At 43.4% G+C, this 20,184-nt stretch overlaps 1 protein-coding gene across 6 annotated transcripts in view; it reads right to left on the bottom strand.

Annotated features, from left to right (window-relative positions):
• Positions 1-20,184, bottom strand: part of LOC139046674 (cytoskeleton-associated protein 5-like) — a 109,501-nt gene that overhangs the window by 11,078 nt on the left and 78,239 nt on the right. For all 6 annotated transcript variants that reach the window (XM_070528617.1, XM_070528619.1, XM_070528618.1 and 3 more), the window contains 7 exons: positions 19,220-19,349; positions 14,694-14,870; positions 13,866-14,053; positions 12,247-12,328; positions 7,226-7,414; positions 2,179-2,319; positions 1,420-1,506 (listed from right to left, as the gene is read on the bottom strand). In XM_070528617.1, the coding sequence (XP_070384718.1) occupies positions 1,420-1,506; positions 2,179-2,319; positions 7,226-7,414; positions 12,247-12,328; positions 13,866-14,053; positions 14,694-14,870; positions 19,220-19,349 (994 nt within the window). The remainder of the gene's footprint in view (positions 1-1,419; positions 1,507-2,178; positions 2,320-7,225; positions 7,415-12,246; positions 12,329-13,865; positions 14,054-14,693; positions 14,871-19,219; positions 19,350-20,184) is intronic.

Below are 20,184 nucleotides of genomic sequence, written 5' to 3' on the forward strand. Positions count from 1 at the left end.
TTTTTTATGATATACATTTAGTAAATAAAAGTTGTAAGCCTGAAAAGAGGATCCATTCTGCTTTGCTGTCAATATTGCATAAAATTTTGATTTAAATAGTTTCTTCAGAAAAATAATCTAGTGTAACCTACAAAAAACAGCCATTTTTCCCAAGGCAGGGAAAGCATTAACGCTTTAATCACAACTGAGCTTTTCTTTTTAGTCCCGATTATATGTGAGCTTAACCGATCAAGTGGTTAAGCTCACATGACCAAAACCAGGCAAGTGACAGCATTGACGGCACTGCTTCTCTTGCTGAACAAGAAGGAAGGGAACGTGTTCCGACTGCGGCCACATATGCGCACTGCAATTTGAACATTTCAACAGATTCTGTCCTGTGTTCCTAGTCCTGTTTGTGTGCAGCATTTTATTTTAGCCAGAAAAAGGGGGAGATAATTAGAGGCATCTTACTTTCCTTCGGTGCTTGAATGAAAGGAGGCATGGTGCAGAACGAATGTGGATGCTGGCCCCATTTTGCTTTTTTGCCAAAAAGAGTCGACGACTTGACACATGAAAGGGGCCCTGAAACACTTTTCGGACTTATCATAGATAGACATCACTATTAAATTATGTTGCCTCACAAATCTCTTCCCGCAAAATTTTTTCAAATTCTTCAAGCACAAGCAAAGTTAGACATAGTTATCGGATCGATCAGCAGCTTTCAGTCTCCTTTCATTTCCTTTAGTGTGCTGGAAGCTACACAGGGGAGACGGCAAGATGGCATTACAGTGAAACTGAAGTGTGCATTACAATGAAAATGAGGCTCCACTCGCCACAATGAATCTGAAATAATGTCATTTACTAAATATGGAAGTTAAAATAGGACCTAAACTCGCATTCATGTGGAGCTACAATAACGAGATTTTAATACATACTTCCACTTCCCGGAACACTGTAGCAATGTGAGGTTCGCTGCAAGGATGCAAGGTTCAAACACAAGTGAGCTGGGAGCAATATCTGGCTTGTATAGGACAAACTGCGAGGCCTCTTGATCAGCAGTGAATCTGCCATGTTGAAAAGTTGTTCTTGGGCACCCTTAAAAAGAAGTACCCCGCAGGTGTGGTACGAGCACAGCATGTGGCAGACAAACTCTGCCCCTGCACGCCTTTCACAACAAACAATGGGCCAAGCGTTATCACATACTTTCTGTTCCACATGGGAGACATGTTGCGCAGCAATCCACAAGTAAGAAAAAGAAAAGCAGGCATTCTATCTTACAACAGTTACTATCACAGCAGGTACCATTTGGCAAGGCACAGTCTTTCATCAAAAGTCCGTAGCACAGAAAGAAAAAACAAAACAAATGGAATGCCAAAGTGTTTTTGGGAGTTTGGCCACAGTCAATGTTTTCTAAGACGGCGATAAGGCAGTCAAGCCTACCTCGTCAAATTCGTCTTCATTGCTGAACTTCTGCATCACATTCTTGAACTGCTGGTGAACACTCTTTTGGTCAGATTCATCGTTGCTCTGGTAGCACAAATTGAGGAGTGGGAGAGAAAAAAAAGAAGTTTTCATGTGAGCCTCTAGCTGCACCAAGCAAGACAATATCAAACAAAAACTAAAACCAGGCTATGTTTACTGACAGAGTCTGATGACCCAAAGAAACCGCACAGTGGTTAAGGGGAACGCCACAGTGGTAGTTCTAGATTAGTCTTGACTACCTGGGGTCCTTTAACATGCACTCGAAGCTCATAGTAAAATCACAGGTCACATTAGAACCATCCCGCAACCCTGTGTTCTAAAAAAGTTTCTCTAGGTTCCCCCCAGCACACCGAGTGGTGTTTGGACAAAACAAGCACTATCCCATGGTTCATACAGCGCAGAATTGGAGACATATACTCCGACAATCACTTTCAGCGATATCACTTTCAGTTTGAAATTACTGGTTAGTTGTGCAATAGTGGATGAGCTGATTGGCTAATTGAGCACTACGGCACACGGAAAGCGATAGCATTGCCGAAAGCGATTGTCCGAACTAACATTCCCTGTTTAGAATATCCAAGCCTGTGTATCCTCAGAGCGAAGCAGAAACTCTCTGCTGCACCAAACCCACACAGACGGAAGCAAAAGCAGAGGGCAGCATGCTGCGTTAGAAGTATACACAAAGAAACATTAATTGTTTGCCCTTAGCTGCAATACCTTGTTCTGAGAGTCGTCGGAAAAACCCCTGCTGGCAGAGATCTCCGCACTTTTCCGAGCGTGCATCTTCAGCATCTTGGTAATGGTATTCACAAGGGAAGACTCCTCTTGGCCTGGCACCATTTCTGCATATGTCAGCAGCTGCACAGTGAAACAAATGGCCACTGTGATTTCGAACTGCCTACTTCGGTTGCTTTGAATTGGAGCTTCACTAGCTGAGTTGTACAGAGCAGCTTTTATGGGTTCTGAGACAACACAAACTGATACAAGGACACTTTTTCCTGTTTGTCATCAAATTTTGTTCACTGCAGGACAAAGACCTTGAGCTCTCCCAGCAATCTCCAATTGCCCATGCCTTTTTCTCGTTACCCTATCCTTTAATACTGCAATTATACTTGCTGGCCTGCCCTGTGCCTAACATGACCTTGGGCACGGTTTTAATCTGTACAGCAATGCTACAAAATGAACACATTAGGGGGGGTGGGGGGGGGTGTTACTGCGATGCAATGCTTGATGGTTGCGATGAAGATGTTCAGTCAAGCACAGTTTAAGAACTTCAAAATTGTGGTCCAAGATAAGTTTTTTTGCATACCATGTTAACAAAACACTGGTGACAGCAGGTCACAAATGTGATGCATGGTTTTAATAATTACTGTGAATCCTTAATATAACAAACATTTAACAAAATACAGAATATAATTTTTTTCGCATTTCCTAATTCTAGCATTACTGAACACCACACATTTCCCCCGGCAATCTAGCTAACCATGTTCTGCAGTTTCCATATAACAAACCATGCACATCGCACTGATGCATCTGGGGCCTCTGCGATGAGCAAATGTCGTCCTACAGTGGATTCATTCTTTCCATATGCTCTTCTGTATGTAAAGTTGGACTTCAGCAGTCATGGAGGCATTACAGAATCAGGGTGTAGATGAGCCGTATGTAAAAATACTGAAAGATATCTATAGCGGCTCCACAGCCGCCGTAGTCCTCCATAAAGAAAGCGACAAAATCCCAATAAAGAAAGGCGTCAGGCAGGGAGATACGATCTCTCCAATGCTATTCACAGCGTGTTTACAGAAGGTATTCAGAGACCTGGATTGGGAAGAATTGGGGATAAAAGTTAATGGACAATACCTTAGTAACTTGCGATTCGCTGATGATATTGCCTTGCTTAGTAACTCAGGGGACCAATTGCAATGCATGATCACTGACCTGGAGAGGCAAAGCAGAAGAGTGGGTCTAAAAATTAATCTGCAGAAAACTAAAGTAATGTTTAACAGTCTCGGAAGAGAACAGCAATTTACAATAGGTAGCGAGGGACTGGAAGTGGTAAGGGAATACATCTACTTAGGGCAGGTAGTGATGGCAGATCCGGATCATGAGACGAAAATAATCAGAAGAATAAAAATGGGCTGGGGTGCGTTCGGCAGGCATTCTCAGATCATGAACAGCAGGTTGCCATTATCCCTCAAGAGAAAAGTGTATAATAGCTGTGTCTCACCAGTACTCACCTACGGGGCAGAAACCTGGAGGCTTACGAAAAGGGCTCTACTAAAATTGAGGACGACGCAACGAGCTATGGAAAGAAGAATGATGGGTGTAATGTTAAGGGATAAGAAAAGAACAGATTGGGTGAGGGAACAAACACGAGTTAATGACATCTTAGTTGAAATGAAGAAAAAGAAAAGGCCTTGGGCAGGACATGTAATGAGGAGGGAAGATAACCAATGGTCATGAAGGGTACGGACTGGATTCCAAGGGAAGGCAAGCGTAGCAGGGGGCGGATGAGATTAAGAAGCTTGCAGGGGTGACATGGCCACAATTTGTACATGACCGGGGTTGTTGGAAAAGTATGGGAGAGGCCTTTGCCTTGCAGTGGGCCTAACCAGGCTGATGATGATGATGATGATGATGATGTAAAGTTGCCGGATAGTGGGAAAACACCGACAGTCAAGCAAAGCACGGAATGCACTGCTTCATCTGTCGTGCCAGTACCGAAATTTCGGGCAGCACATGGGCCAGTCAAAATCAATAGGTTTCGGTGATACCATTATCAGAAGCACACCATTTGGCCACAGTGATTACTGCTACTTGAAAAAAAACTTTCTTTGATAGATTCAAGCAGTTTAATGAACCAAAGCAGCACTGCAGGTATGAGAGCTGCCTTAGTGGGGTAATTCTGACCAGCTGCGATTCTTGAAAGAGCATCTAAATTTAAGTACACAATCATTTTAGCCTTCCACTGCAACTAAAATGTGGCTATTGCAGCCTGGAATAGCAGCTGCAACTTCGTTCTTAGCAGCACAACACCATAAACAACTAATACAAGAAAATGACAATTTTCAGTAAAGGTGAAGAAAGCCAATATTGGTTTAAGTATTACAATCCAAGACTGAGTAAACAGGACAATGAATCTTGACTACACCCAACTGCAGACATTCTCAGCATTCAGCAGCAGTGAAATATAGACCTATTTCGCCAGTACAACAAATCGAAAACTGCGAAATAGGCTTGTTGTAGTCACAACAAAACAATTGAAGGAGTTTCTGGGACCCTACATGCTTACAGCAATGCTGCAAATGTAGTGGGAGGGTGCTTGTAACATCTATCGCTGTAGGAATGAGATAACCTGACAGCTCGACTGTGAAGTCCAAATTTACAACTACTGCATAATGCCAGCAAGAAGCGCAGACATCAGGGCCATTGGTTACAAGAGGTTTATTACACAGTCAAGCTTGAATGACAAAGCAGTTTTCGTTCAGCAGTGTGGTTGGTAGTACAAGGGTCGTTTGATAAGTATGGTAAAAATACAAAAGATGGCTCTACTATTCTGTTTTCTTCTAGGTGATGCACGAGAAGCATCCTTCATATGACAGCAGAACTTGTTTACACTGGTACCGACAAAAATAAATTATGGGATTTTACGTGCCAAAACCACTTTCTGATTATGAAGCACGCCGTAGCGGAGGACTCCAGAAATTTTGACCACCTGAGGTTCTTTAACGTGCATAAAATCTAAGTACACGGGTGTTTTCGCATTTCACCCCCATCGAAATGCGGCCGCCGTGGCCGGGATTCCATCCTGCGGCCTCGTGCTCAGCAGCCCAACACCATAGCCACTGAGCAACCACTGCAGGTACACTGGTACCGACAGTTAGTAAGCTTCCGACAGGCATTGGCTACTGAGCTGTGTGGCAATTCCTGCCAAAATGCAAAAAAGGTAAATTTCGAGCAGTGATCAAACATTTTCATTTAAAACACTGGATGGTTGCCTAAATTAGAGCAGAGTTGAGCGAAGTTCATGAAGACTCTGCACCTTCACTGAAAACCATTTACTAGTGGATAAAGGAATTCAAACGTGGCCGAACATCAACGCAAGATGAAGCGAGCCCTGGGTGTCCAGTGGAGGTCACCACACCAGAAACGATATCAAAAGATCACTGAATGGTAATTGAGGACGGCTGAGTGAAGGTACGAGAGATAGCTGAAATTGTAGGCATCTTGGCAGAGAGAGTTCGCAATATTCTTCATGAGAAATTGCAGATGAAGCTCCTCAACAGCTGACGATCGACCAAAGGCGCGTGAGGGCAAACATCTTGAAGCTGTGTTTATCGGTGCTTGATAGCAATCCGCAGGAATTTCGGCATCTATTTGTGACAGTCGATGAGATGTGGATACATCATTACACTCCAGAGTTTAAACAGCAGTCAAAGCAATGGAATGGGCCTGATTAAGGTGCTTGAAAAAAGGCAAAGGCAGCCGGAAAGGTGATGACCACTGTCTTTTGGCATTCGTGGGGAACAATCTTTGTAGTCTACTTACAAAATAGCAAAACGATAACAGGACCATGTTATGCAACAACCCTAGATCAACTGAAAAAAGAATTGCGCACTAAGCGACCTGGGTCCAATACGGAAAAAACTCTTTCACAAAGACAATGCTCCGCCCCACAGATCGCTTGTTGCAATGGCCGAATCGCACTAGTTAGGCTTCAAGGTTGTGCCTCATCCGCCCTATTTTCCGGATTTGGCCCCATGCCACTTTTTTCTCTTTCCAAACCTGAAGAATTGGCTGGGTGGAAAGAAATGTCATTCAGATGAAGAGGTTATCTCAGCGGCAAATGACCACATTAAGGACCTCGAGCCATCCTTTTTTTCTGAGGGGATAAAAAAATTGGAGCGTCGCTGGAGGAAGTGTGTGGAGCCGGAAGGGAATATGTTGAAAAATAAGATATAGTTTTCCGTAAACATGGTATTTCTAATTGCTTTTTACCACACTTATCAAACGAACCTCGTAGATGTTGGCGAGAGAACATCCAGCAACACAGCCTGCGACACAGCCTGCAACGCAGCTCCAAAGCCACTGTATGCGCAGATTGTTGGAATGTGCTGCTGGATACCAGCACTGAATACGGTAGCATGCTTTGGTTATAGTGGATAATAAAGAATTACTAAGCTCGGATATAGTAAAGCAATTGAAAAGTCTTAGGTGTAGTGAAGAAGTTGCACCGGATGAAGTTAAAAAAAATTAATTTTGGTGCACCGTAGTAGGGGAGACTAATTTTAGTGACGTGGGGTTTATAACGTGCACCTAAATTTCAAATACACGAAAGACTTGAATTTTGCTCCCATCGAAATGCAGCTGCCATGGCTGGGATCAAACCTGCAACCTCCATCTCGGCAGCGCAATGCCATAACCACTAAACTACCACAGCGGGTACCAGATACAGTGAACCATTTGACAAGTATTGGATAATGTCAGCCAGTGGTTAACCAGACTCCTAGGACCTACGAAGGGCTCGAGAGCCCGTTTGTACAGCTTAACTGTACGAGTTGCTTGGATTGACATACATCTGGAAATAATTCACAACTCCCATATGTAAGCAGTTAGCATTTAAAAAAGAGAGCAAGCTACTTCGAAATAATATGTACAACATAAACATGCATTTTGAGGCATTTTAGGTAATACAGACTTGTGACGTGCACCCATGCAGTCACCACAGGTTTGTTCCAACCCTGGGGTTCAAGTCAATGTGGCCCACCTTGTGACCTTTGAGCCCGACCAGCTTGTAGATGATGGTGTGCACTGTGCGCAATGGTGTGTCTGAAGGCCGGCCCTCCCAGAAGGAACCACGGTATGCCTTCAGAAACAGATGCAGGTCCAACAGGACCAAATCCAGGCTCAGCTCGTCCACGATGTTCTCGAGCGAGGACATCATCTTCCACAAGCACTGCAACCACAAGGGGAGGGAACAAATGGCAATCAAACACCAAAAGTAGAGGATGGACAGAGTGGGCAAGTTGCTGATAGTTCATTCTTGGGGATGTCAGCTGAGGTGGACGAAAGGTAGAATTGTAAATTTCACCGACCTATGCTCTGTTTCATACATAGCAGGCAATGCTATACAGAAGAACCCGTCTTGTTGCTCATATTCGTGACAAAAAAAAAAAAAGTGCACTGCATACCATTAAAGGTTCACTAAAGGCAAATACGTCAACATGGGCTGTTAAAATATACTATTCCAGAAACCCCACAGCAGCTGTTTTGTGCCAAGGAAATTTTTGCTTAAGAGAAGACCGTGTCTGAAGCGTTTGCATTCCTCTACAGCTATTAAAGAGAGAAGGGAAGAAAGAAAGGCAGGGAGGTTAACCATACTGAGCCCAGTTTGCTGCCCTACACATGGTGAGGGGAATGAAGACAGAGAGAGCGAGAGAGATAGAGAGTCTATAGAGTTATTAAAATCACCAGCCACGAGCAAGGACGTGCGATATTGCATACGCCACCACCGCCCTCTACTGCTGTAGTTCAGTAAAACAGTATCCGACAGCCGGCACTGTTTTTTGCGTAAAATGCGACAGTGCAGGCAAAAAACAAGCGAAGACACAGCTGACAGCATTTTAAGATATCGCATGAAAGCAGAATTTTCTTGCAGAAATTTTGCTTCTCACCAGGCGGCCTGCCCATTACCGCGCAATTGTGTAAGAACATGACAGCAGCCAGTGTGCCCACTTAGATCCAAATTAGCTTTTGCTACTTGATCTCCTTCGTGACAGCAAGAAATAAATGGTAAAATGAGCCTTTGCTTCGTCTCATCTCACACCGAGTAAAAAGTATCTGAGATAGCGTGCACACAATCTTGCAGTCCATAAAGTCGTCAGGTGTTTTGCTTTCTAGTTATCAGATGGCGTTGCAGCACTTACTGCTGGCGGCATGGAATGCAATTTTACTGGAGATGGCTACATATTAGAACTAGACCTAGTACTCTCTGGTTAAAACACTGCTTCACGGCAGGCATGTTCGAGATTTTTTTACAGGCATACGGTTGTACTTATTTCGACAAAAATGAAAGTTTGTTGCAACATATTTTTTTTGTGTGTGATGCCACATCCATGTTTATAGTCCAACAGCGAGACGTGACAGCGCTGCAGGGTCTGCATGTTGTGCCACTGTCGTTTGAATATATTGTGCACGTGTTTGTTCTTTAGTACGAGCTTTACGAGACATTAAACAAGTGCAGTACTGCACGATACAGCAAAACATGACATACCAAAACATGACAATGCAGGCAGCACATGGTCGAGTGAAAACAACTTTTTGAGTAACTGCAGTGTCGTTTTCAAGGGTAACATCAACGAGTTCTCTTGTCTGAACATTTTTAGAATTTTTTTTTCCGTTTTAGAATACAACACAATGATGTTTTTATTATCACTGGTTGAGTACACATGAAATAAATATAATGAGGAGTTGCTAAGTTGTCGGACTAGTACTAGAATTTCCTGGGAGAGTTGAGTAGTGTCCTACATTTATCTAAATTCCTCGCTTACTAAAGCTCTATTTTCCATAATATTGATGGCTTAGATGTTCTTGAGTATTAATTTACCACTTCAGCTTTACTTATTACAGTCAATGACTGAATTTTCGGACGCCCAAATTTTCGGACATGCCTGATATTTTGGACGTCTTCGCGGCACCGCCATGAGCCCCTTAGTATCAATGTATAAGGACATCTGAAGTTTCAGACGCTCAAACCCCCTGCTGTCCAATTTTCCTGACTTTTTGACGCGATGGAAGGTCCTTTGGCTTCTCGCGCAGCACCTTTGTGCAGTAAATCGACTTGCAGCCGAAGCATATCACTGCTTTGAACCACAACTAGCCAAATCTAGTCGTCACACACCGATTTGGTCTGGCCACGCTGGCTCTGTTCATCGCCGCACTTCTGCTTCCGCTTCCGGCAGACTTTCCGGAGCGGCGCCATTTCATTTGTTTGCGTAGGCCATGTTTTGGCTAGCGTGGTGTCTGGTTGTGCTGTTGTGTCAAGTGTGCTCTGCGACGCTAGGCCTAGGTGCTTCGACGCGCGTCTGCGAACTCCACTGTTCGCAACTTGAGGATTTCGCTTGCCTTCGATGGCCCCCACTCCATCTTCGTCGACCTCGCCGATGGCATCCAAGCGCGGAAAGCAGTACCGTTGGTTAACGATGGAGAAGAAAGCTGCCATTATTAAGCAAGTCGTGAGTGGCCCATCGCAGGCTGACGTGAGCAAGGAGTTCGGCATGGAGCAAGGAGTCAGGTTGTGGGGGATTCAGAAGACTACGATGTTGAAAATGAGGAGCCAATGCCTGCGCCGCCTACAAGCGCCGAATTGACGCGAGCACTGTTGACTCTTTCATCGGTGTACAGTGCTGACATGACCCTTGCTCAGATCGAGGTGAATATGATCACATGCAACTAGAACGCCGTCCAAACAACAATCAAGTTCTTCAAGCCACTGCAGCAATAAAACCGGCTGCCCGACGATGCACATGTACATATTAAACCGACAGTTGGCTGCATACAGAGTTTTTGAATGTGTTTTTTTATAGCCACTTCACTGATGCTTTCGCAGGGTTTCAGAAACCTGGTACTTCGCCCTTTACCTCGAGATCCGAGAAAAAAAGAAAAAGAAGCGAGTTTTTTGCATGCATTCATTTTTTTCGGCCTGCCCGAATTTATGGACGTTTTTACGTTCCCTAGAGGGTCCGAAAAATCGGTTGTTGACTGTATTCGCTTTTAGTGTCCATTGAGGTCTCAAACATTTATGTAGAAAAATATCATGCAATTATTGCATGGAAGACATTGCAGAACTGAACTTATTTACGAGTGAGTGAGTGTAGTGACACATTTCTGGTGCCAGCAGCCACGGCGCATTGTTTGAGAGTGTGACCAAAACGGAAGTCGCACACTGGAAGCATAAACGTGCACAAACGGCGTGTAGTCCGCAAGTGTAGTCATTGTTTATGATGCAATTATTCTACAGAAACTTTCGCAGATGAACCATAACTGCACTGCAACAATCGCATAGAGTGAAGCTTTCATGACCACACTATTTGCGTAGTTAAAGCATCGCCTGCTAAGTGAAACAGCATGTAAACGTGCGAGTGTCTTCTGCGTCTGTAGTTTAAACTCTGCCTTCATGATAAACCAAACAAAGAAAGTATTAAAACATTATTCCCAATTTATTCCTCCCACATCTCTATTCTGTAGAGCTGACAGGCACTCGTTCAAACAAACTTCAATCACTTGAGTGAGCTGCAAGTAATCTACTGTTCAATGCATTTTGATTCCGAGTCCCACAAGTGCCAAGTTTTACACATTGATGATCAGGCAACAGCACTGATCATAGTTGGTGGTCATGTGCGCTTGCAAAACCGATGACAAAAGTTTACACCATAAGCTATCTAACTCTAATATAATCCAGGCCAGGACAAATTTTTCAACTGCGAGGCGTTTTTTCGAGGAACCCCTATGAGCTTTTTGTAGCAATTACTATGATCGGGTGGATGTCTCATTTTCCGTTTATTAATAAGCTCTCTAGCTAACAATTTCAGAAGCCCTTGTAGAATGTCACTTATTTTGGTGCTTATGCCATATAAATATCTATATCACAAGGCACTCCAGCTCAACAAATCAACCTATCTTTCAAGTATGGGTGTGCGAATGTGATAATTTCGTATACCAATTGAAAACTGTTTATCTACAGTTATATTTGATTCGGAAACCAAGCATCCAAATTTCTTTGAATATTCAATATAATACAAAGGTTCGAAACAATCCAATATAGTGCTAGCCATGTCGGAGCAGACGAAGTTCTTTGCTTTCGTTCCCGTCAAATCTGGAAGTGTGCTTCTGATTTTGTGCTTTTAGCGTGCTTCTGTCATTGCAAAATTTATAGCATAATTATGTAAGCTCAGCTGCCGGATGACTAAGCTTCGCAGAAAAGACAACCTCTTGGTGGCAAGGGGCACAGGCAAACAGGCGGTGATGGTGCAATTACTACAACAAAAGGGAATGTGGGTGATTGCACAAAGGATTCAGCAGCACTAACAATGCCTTTCCAAGGAGCCTAAGTCCAATAGGTCGATCAACTAAAGCGGTGCCCGTACACACAGGTTTCCTGTGTAAACATGCCAAATGCCCGACGCTGACCCATCCTGGACGTCAACGCAGTGCATTATAGTACTCCAGTTATACGATTTTAGCATGGTGATGGGTGATCCGTTACCGTGATATGCGCCCATGCAAGACCAATTTGTGCAGATGGTGCAGGCAATGGGCGATTCACTATGTGCATTACCATGATGCATGGAGCAAGAATTTTTCAAGAGGTGAAATAGCATTCATTCCAGTGTCTTAATAAAGTCACAGTGGAGAGCCCCATTGAAGCAGCCCCATTATAAACCCACCAAGGCAGCTTTTGAGGAAAAAAAGTAAAAAGTCCACCTAGAAGCATACACCTTTTCAAGAAAAGCTTGATGGTAGGTGCCATGATCAAGAGAATTGCAGCAGGCACTTACTTACGATTAGATTACGAGAGAAGGAACGCAACTTTCCCATACGATGCTGCCACAGTAGTAAAAGCATCTGCTGCCAGTGCAGTCGAAAAGGTATACGTTTGTTATAGCAATTGTACCAAGATGACCACAGTGCCCATCTCCACAAAGACACAAGCAAGCACACAGTTTGTTTGCTTTGTATGTGTGCATTTAACTAGGCATATTAAATGAGAAAAGAAGAGAGTGAACTTGCCTTGACAACCAAGTCAATGTACTTCTCGGACGCCTGGGTGCTCATGTTGCCCAAGCAGTCATGCAGGTGCGTTATCAGTGCACTGTAAAACAAGTCAACCAACAGCCACGTGAACCAATTGGGTCAACAGTAAGGAATATACCAGTGAACTGTGGCTTCATGAACTTGTTACATGTTCTAAGAATACAACATCTGATGTATGCATCTAATGCCCAAGTCGCACGAGAAACTACCCAGCAACACTTTGAGTGCACCTACCTACCCATAAGAAGTGCCATTCTGGCGGTATGCTACTAGAGCCACAACATTAGATTTTTATTCCAGGCAGTATTTGCAAATTAACAGCATCACCACATGGCTGTAATGCCGTCTTTTCTTGGCTCCTGACAACACCCAAGCGATGTTCCGAATTTGATAGGGAAGTGCCAAGAGAAGCAAAGAATCGACACACTTAAAAAGCAAGATGGCTTTCGCAGTCTCCAATTCAAATGGCACTGGGATGTTTACAGCATTTCAAATAAAGAAAAAGCAGTTTCAGGATTAGTGCAAACCTAGCAGCAACTAATATGTTATGCATTTTTGAAGCACTGCTATCGAGGCCACATGTCGATGCAGCAAAGAGCTTGACGAACACTCTTTGTAGGCCAGAGCGTTAAGCGACTGTCACTAAACCTTTCTGTGCAAGAGCCTGTGAACACTAAGGAAATGTGCACTTGCTGAAAGCGACACTAAATTTGCCTGTCTGTATAAGACAAAGCTGTGCAAATTTATAAGTGCTGCTTTCAGTTAGGACTAATCTAGGAGCATACAAATACACCACAAAAACTTGGGCCCTTGTAAATGGCTTGATAAAGATCAAATTAGCCAAGATTTTGTATGTTGAACCAAACACAATGCTTTTTGAAAGTTCACTTATAACACAGAAAACGCACCTTGCGTCTAAGGATAACTTCTGAAAATGCACAGCATGACCATAATGCTACATGTACAACTGATGCTGTGTCACAAATCTTCAGGTCAAAGTCCAAAGGGAGAAAATTGGCCCAGAGTCTTATGCTACAATAATACTTCAATGAAAAAGAGAAATGCAGCTTCATCTAACATCTTGGAACCAATGTGAAGTAACGCTTTCAATAAGTGGTTAATCGAATGCTATAAATTCATTCATTTCATTCTTCCATCCTTGGCGTAAGTGATACTGCTGCATGTGTGCATGTGCTTTTGCCCAGCCATGCTACACAGTGTGACACAAGCAGTGATCATCTCAAAGTGCTTGTTGGTGTTGGCACAATAGAAGCATAGGTGCGATTGTGACCTAATGGTTAAAGCATCAGGATGCCGAGGTGGGAGACTGAGGTTCAATCCAACCATCAAACATGAGCTATTTGGCAAAGCAGCAGCACCCAGCAGCCACGGTCTGATAATTCAGGGAGGATTTGCAAAGAAAGCTCTGCAGTAAAATGCAGAAATTTCTCAAAGAGAATGATCTCTCATATACTGATGTAGTGTGTTTCCCTAATGCTGAATTTAAACAAAAAGATTTCAGCCCTTAAAAGAATTAGAAAAAGAAGAAACAAATAAGGGGAGAAGATGGAGAGGCCTGCAGCAAAGATGCCCACCTGAGAACACAGGTGGGATTCCCATTACGGATGATGCGGAGAGCAAGGATGTTGACTGTCCGCTGCAGGTGAGGCCCATGGCAGAACTCGGTGATGCGCTTGTCCAGCAGAACCATCAGCAGTTGAGGTAGCAGCTCCTTGAGAACGCCAGTGCTCACACGCCGCCCCAACGTGCGGCCATCAAACACCTGCGGGGAGGGGGACCAAGCACATGCATCCTTCCATCTAGGCAATGGCTGTTTACAGCATACAATGTGGCCCACTTGCTAAGGAAATGCTGAAGTCGCAATACTTTAGATATACTAACTGCAACAGTACAACTTCAAAAAAAAGAAAAAAGTTGGAGAGTGTTCGGTAAGTACTTATACATGCAAATATAGCTAAACAAGTCAAGAAATTAAAAGGTGCCATGGTTTGAGTGACAAGTTAAAAAAAGGAGGTTTGAGCTTAGTTTCCCACAGTAAAATTTTAAGGAAAAAAAAAAAATCTCCCCAGTCAATTCGCAGCAAGCTGTATTGCTCTTCTGCAGATTTACTTTACACTGGACAATAGAGAAAGCATTTACATGTTCCACTTGTTCTGGGTCAATTCACTCTGAGGCAGACCAATCTCTTTTGCAGTTAAAGAGAAATATTAGGTCAAGTTAGATTAGACGGCCTTTGAGAGCTTAAAAGAGTTCTGCAAACCCTTTCGACTGTCGCAGACTACCGACTCAATAGTCTTTCAAATGCTTGATGTAGCGATGCCTACTTTGCTATTGAGTCGACAAACTATAGATTTTCAAAATGCCTACGCGACACCTGCATAAGTAGGCCAATGCAAACAAACCTTGAGGAGTACAGCTGCCATCCGGCTGTACAGCTCGATGACGTCTGCCTTGGCAACGCAGTCGTCGGTTATATGCTTGGTGCGCAGCAGCCGGTACTGCAGGGACATCATGTTCACCAGTTGGTCGGCACCGCCCAGCAGTGCAGGACTGCCATCGGTGGCAAGCACCATGTCCAGCTGCAAACAGAGGAGTTTGGCACGGGGTTAAGTGTGGTGCCTAACAGAATCAACATATCGGATCCATGTCACCTAGGCAAGGTTGAGGACATTAAAGGTCAAAGGGCAACTGCATCGAAATTTCCACAGTGCATGTGCCGCCTCTCTACAGAAACGAGATAACATGTCCCGCAATCAAAGCTTCAGCATATTGTCACGGCATATGGCGCTTCACCTGATAAGCAAGTCAAAGATGCAGTGATAAATCAGGCTTTCAGAGTATTCTGTATCACCAACACATAGCCGGTACTAACTGTTGTGATGCCATTTGATAAAAATATGCATTCGTAGCTTGATGGTGCTTCTTGGACCTAACAGCATGAAAACAAAGAGTTGCTCTTGATAATATTGATAGCTACCACCAGGCGTCACTAAATGTAGTCTGCATATGCACTTGTGCTTATCCTTCTCTTTATGTTTTCAGCCTTCAGTTTTCAATTCACCACACTCAGCGATCCCTAATTTTCAATACATCCCTTCCAAAAATGCATGGCAAGTCTTACACTAGCACTCAGCATTGCATGCTGTATTGAGACCATTACAGTTAAATCTCATTACTACGCACACCCCAGATAATGAACATTTGAAGAATCCCAAGTTAAAAACCCATTCTTTCAAGCTTTAATGTAAAAATATTACAGTGCTACGAATTTCAAACCCCCGAATATTTTTAAGTAAAAATGATTTCTTCTGCATCAATAAATTACCGTTCTACAACACTGAAAACACCACTCTTACAACGATAAGACGTTTGGTAAGCCAGAAAAAGCTCAAGAACGAAATACAGGTGGTGATGCCTACTTAAGCTTCCCCCACCTGGGGGCTGTGACGTCTTGGATATTGATGGCATCTTCTAGGGCCTACTAATTATATATAGCGGTACAGATGGACTATATTGTGTTCTAAAGGAACCAAATATTAAACATGGCAAGTTTCGGGAACTTTTATTCAGCCAACGCAGCCCAAATGCGAAAACATACTTTGGAATCCCTGATGTCACGCTGACGTACCGGCGCTGGGGTTTCGTCGCGAAATTCAAATACTGATACTTTAACTTTCATTTTCTCATCTAATAATCAAACTATTTTTTTTAATGACTGCCTGCAGGGTTCTCAAACAATGCTTCATTAGTCTAAACTAATTTATTGTTTCGCTTTAGTGTCCCTTTAAGCTTTCTTGGTACACATCAAAATAATCTACAACCCGAAATATTGTGCACATTTGAGACTTGCGACACAAGAACACTTGGCGCGGCATTATCAGCAGCAGATATTTCTGGATGGTTGCAATTGCACATTTGTGCCAGCCCTATTGCCTGTGCCCACAGTAACGATGGCCTGCAGAAGTAGAAACTACACAAATCGGCACTGCTGGCACAGCATAAGGGTATGGTGAACTGCAGTGTTCTCTGCAACCACGAGATTGCAATTGCACCCATTACATCATTCACAATCGCAACAGTTTTGAAGGGTTGAGCAGAAAAATTGCCAGTGAAAGGTAGGTTTGCTTAGATGCCATTCGAACCTTGAGATTTATCGGCGAATAACCAAAAAAAGTGATTACTTTAGGGTTTTGGTAACATTTGGCGACAATGTGTTGTGCATCATGTGCGAATCTCAAATATGCGAGTGCTGTAATTACCTGTTGCCCACCTTGCTGATAGCCACCAACATTACCAAAGAGATTAGGCTCAAGGAGTTATCTACGCTCTGAAGAAATGCATGGCTGCGTGCTTCATATCCGACAGTCGGTGTGTACTCAAGAAGAATCGCTGCCTAATTATTGCCGTTGCCCTACCACAGATGGAAGATGCACGGGACTGTGGCGAGTAATCTCACTGCTCAGCAATTGTTGGCACTGTGCGCGGACTTATGCCCGGCTGGGCACCAGGCGAAGATTTCAGAAAACGCGTGTTTTCACTCCTATCCTGCGGAGTCCTTGGCACTGGCAGAAACATTTGTGGAAGTACAGCTTTCTAAGGTGGGCAATTCCTTTTGATGAATTTATTCCTTAATGCCAATTTGTGCATTTTCAATACAACAACATTTCAAGATAATGAATATTTTTCAGCAGCCCCACGAGATTCGTTATATCGACATTTCACTGTACTGATGGCTATAGCGAAGGAACTAGCTCTCTTAAGTTTGAGCTCTGTTGTATTCAAACAATTTTCTGGTTCCTGTGGAGTTAAATTACGGTGGAGCCACGTTAATTCACAGTTAAATCTTGATATAATGAAGGTGTTAAAATTGGCACTTCGTCATAACGAAACTGACATATTTCTCTTAACAGGCAGTAAAATTTCGTGGATTATTGTGCAATCAGGAAAAATGACTTTTAATGAGAAAAAAAAGTTAGTTTTGTTGAATTTGAGAGCCAGCTAACAAGGGCGCAATTTTGTGCTGTGTTGATGATATCTTCACATCGGCACATGAAGTGAAGTCTGCGAACCTTTCATGTTCGCTATGCTGCCATGGTCAATAGTGTTGCCCATAGTGGGATGACGCTATCATGAAGAGTGCAGACAGAGGGGATTGAATGCTTCGCCTGCCTCTCGCTTCAACGAGATTTGGAAACTCGAGATTACGCGGCCTCCCACACTAAAAGAGCGGGAAGGCAGCACACATCAAACCACGGCCATCGTGGCTGGCAAAGCTTTGCATCTGCCACAGATTACTTTCCAAACAGGGCATGCGGGCCGCGTACACACCTGCCCGCGCTGACAGCCAGGTGCACTTACCTGCCCTCCACCAACCCCACCTCTAGCATGTGCTTGATCGTGTTACAGTGTGCTCGCCTCTCGCTTCGACCCATGTCCAACATTTCAGATTTTGCGACCTCTAACATAAGGCACAAGGGGAGACAGTGCACAAGTGACCAACGATCTTGGCTCACGTACTGCTTGCACCCACCTCAGATTGCCTCCGAAATATGGTTCATGGCTCGCATATGTGCTCTGCCATGTGGAGCAGCCATGCGTAGCCACGGTAGTGGTAGAGGAGGACACTTGCTCACCTGCCTCTACATGCCCTTTTTCTTTAGCGTGCGCTTTACCATACATTTATCATTTGCACTTATCACATTACCAAACAATCACCTTTAACCTCCTTAGTGTGTTTGTTAGATCATGTGACCTGCAATGTTGGACACGCAGGAGGACAATGTGCATCAAGCTACCATCCTTCTCTGTTCAACTTTGCACATTTTCCCTCGCACATGCAACAAATACTGCGTGAAGTGCAATGTTATTGAATTCAATATTGCACTTTATATGGAACCTCACAGTGACAATGAAAATTCGCTTCGAGTGTCCAATTAAAAGAAATCGGCAGTTTTGCCAATGCATGGACAGCAATAGCAAGGTTCAACACTGCACTCGGAACTCCTCAAACGGTGTCGTAAACATATGCGGGTGCAACGTGGCTAGAAGCAGCAGCAAGGCAATTATTGTCTGGCAGATTGAACAGTGCCTTGATGACTACCAGGCATCTGAGAACACTGGTGTCATGAGCACTGCCAGTGGCATTGCAGGTGTCACACCTTGATGCTGCTCGAGATTGAAACTGACGGGAAGCCAATGGCATTAGTCAGCACCTAGAGAAATATGCTATCTGTAAACGTTGACATGATTCTCCTTTTTCTAGTGCAGACGTGGCTCGCATGGCTGTCAGCACAACCAAGCGTACACGCAGCTCGTGCGCTTCCTCTCCACTCTCCACCAGGCTCCACTTTAAATTTCCAGGAATAACAAATCTAACATGACACTATTTGATTTGTCATCCTAAGGTTTCAAATTTTGCATACATGTATACATCAATTAATAAAGAAAGAATGAGACATCCACCCAAACGTAGCTACATAATTCAAGTATACACAATCTCAAGCTAGGCTTTTTACGCAGTCCAAAATTTGTTGGCCTTTCTTAGCGCTATTACATGTATTTTCAGAGCCAGTGCCCTTTTTCATTGTGGCATTTAATGAAACTGTACAATACATGCACTTGGTGCAGTAAGTTAGTTTGGAATCGTTATACTAAGAACTATTAATCAACCACAAAGGCAAGCCATGCCACTAATAGCATTAGCAGGCATATTTAAACCAAAGTATTTTCAAAAGTTTTTTATGCATCTATAAGCGTACTTAGAAATGTCACATCCAAAGCCAATTGGTTAAAGCAAGATTGTTGAAGCAAATTCTCTGGTGTTCTTTATATTCTTCACTTACAATTTCTCGCCTGTTACGAGGTTGCAAAGCTGTAGCCATACTGGCAAAAGCAGGAGCAAAGTACGAAGTGAAACTAGAAGCTGTACCTGGGTCAGGCCTTCAAGCACAACTGGAATTTCCTGCGACGTCAACCGCGAAATGAGGTTGCCGAAGGAGTCTGTGTCAAGGGGCAGCCTGCGAGCATGGCTTGGAGGGCTGGCACTTTTCTCAAGACATCTGTAGAGCAAGAAAGGACAAACAGAATAGTAAAAGAATTGCAGGCACTTTCCAAGGAAAGCAACCACAAAACTCAACAGTCACAGAGGTAGACAACAGTGCAGAGGAATGAAACTGTAGACTTGTAGGTGAACATCATGAATATTATTGTTTTTTTTACATTTTTCAAGCACATTGCAGATGGAGAAAAAAATATAAACTAAATATCACCACAGCACATGAAGGCCACAATTTAACATAACACGTGGTATTCTGACCAGTTGAGCTGCGGCAGAACCTCCCACATTGCCATGCATTGTTTTACTTTTTTTTTGCTAGTGCCCATTCTTAATGGGACTGGGAGCCACTACCAAGTTGTTGCTAGGTGCAGGGTGCACCAACTATACCCAAATAAAATTTTTATTTGTCTCCCATTCTAACATAAATATACTTGTGTAATAGGATTGTGTGCACGATGCAAATAGTGTTGTACATTCTCGAATGAATGTACTACTCTAAAATGTATGGCAATACAGTCGATCCTCAATATAATAAACACTAAAGAAAAATTGGATGTAACAAAGTAAACTATTTGACTGCTATTAGAGTACAAAAAATATATGCTCATAACTAATGTCGAATATAACGGAAGTATTTTTGTGCCAGATGTGACTGTTATAATGAGGCTCACATTTTCGATGGGTGACACCTGTGCTCACCACTATCACTGCTATTGTAGTGCTGCTCGTCTCTCTGGGCTCACATTTTCACAAGAAAGGGTTTCATTCTTAGCCCACAGTATTGGTGGCATTTAGTTCTTCAACATCAATACATGACAATATGAACAGACATACAA

This window comes from Dermacentor albipictus, unplaced genomic scaffold, assembly GCF_038994185.2.
Source record: "Dermacentor albipictus isolate Rhodes 1998 colony unplaced genomic scaffold, USDA_Dalb.pri_finalv2 scaffold_13, whole genome shotgun sequence".
In the NCBI taxonomy this organism is placed as follows: Eukaryota; Metazoa; Arthropoda; class Arachnida; order Ixodida; family Ixodidae; genus Dermacentor; species Dermacentor albipictus.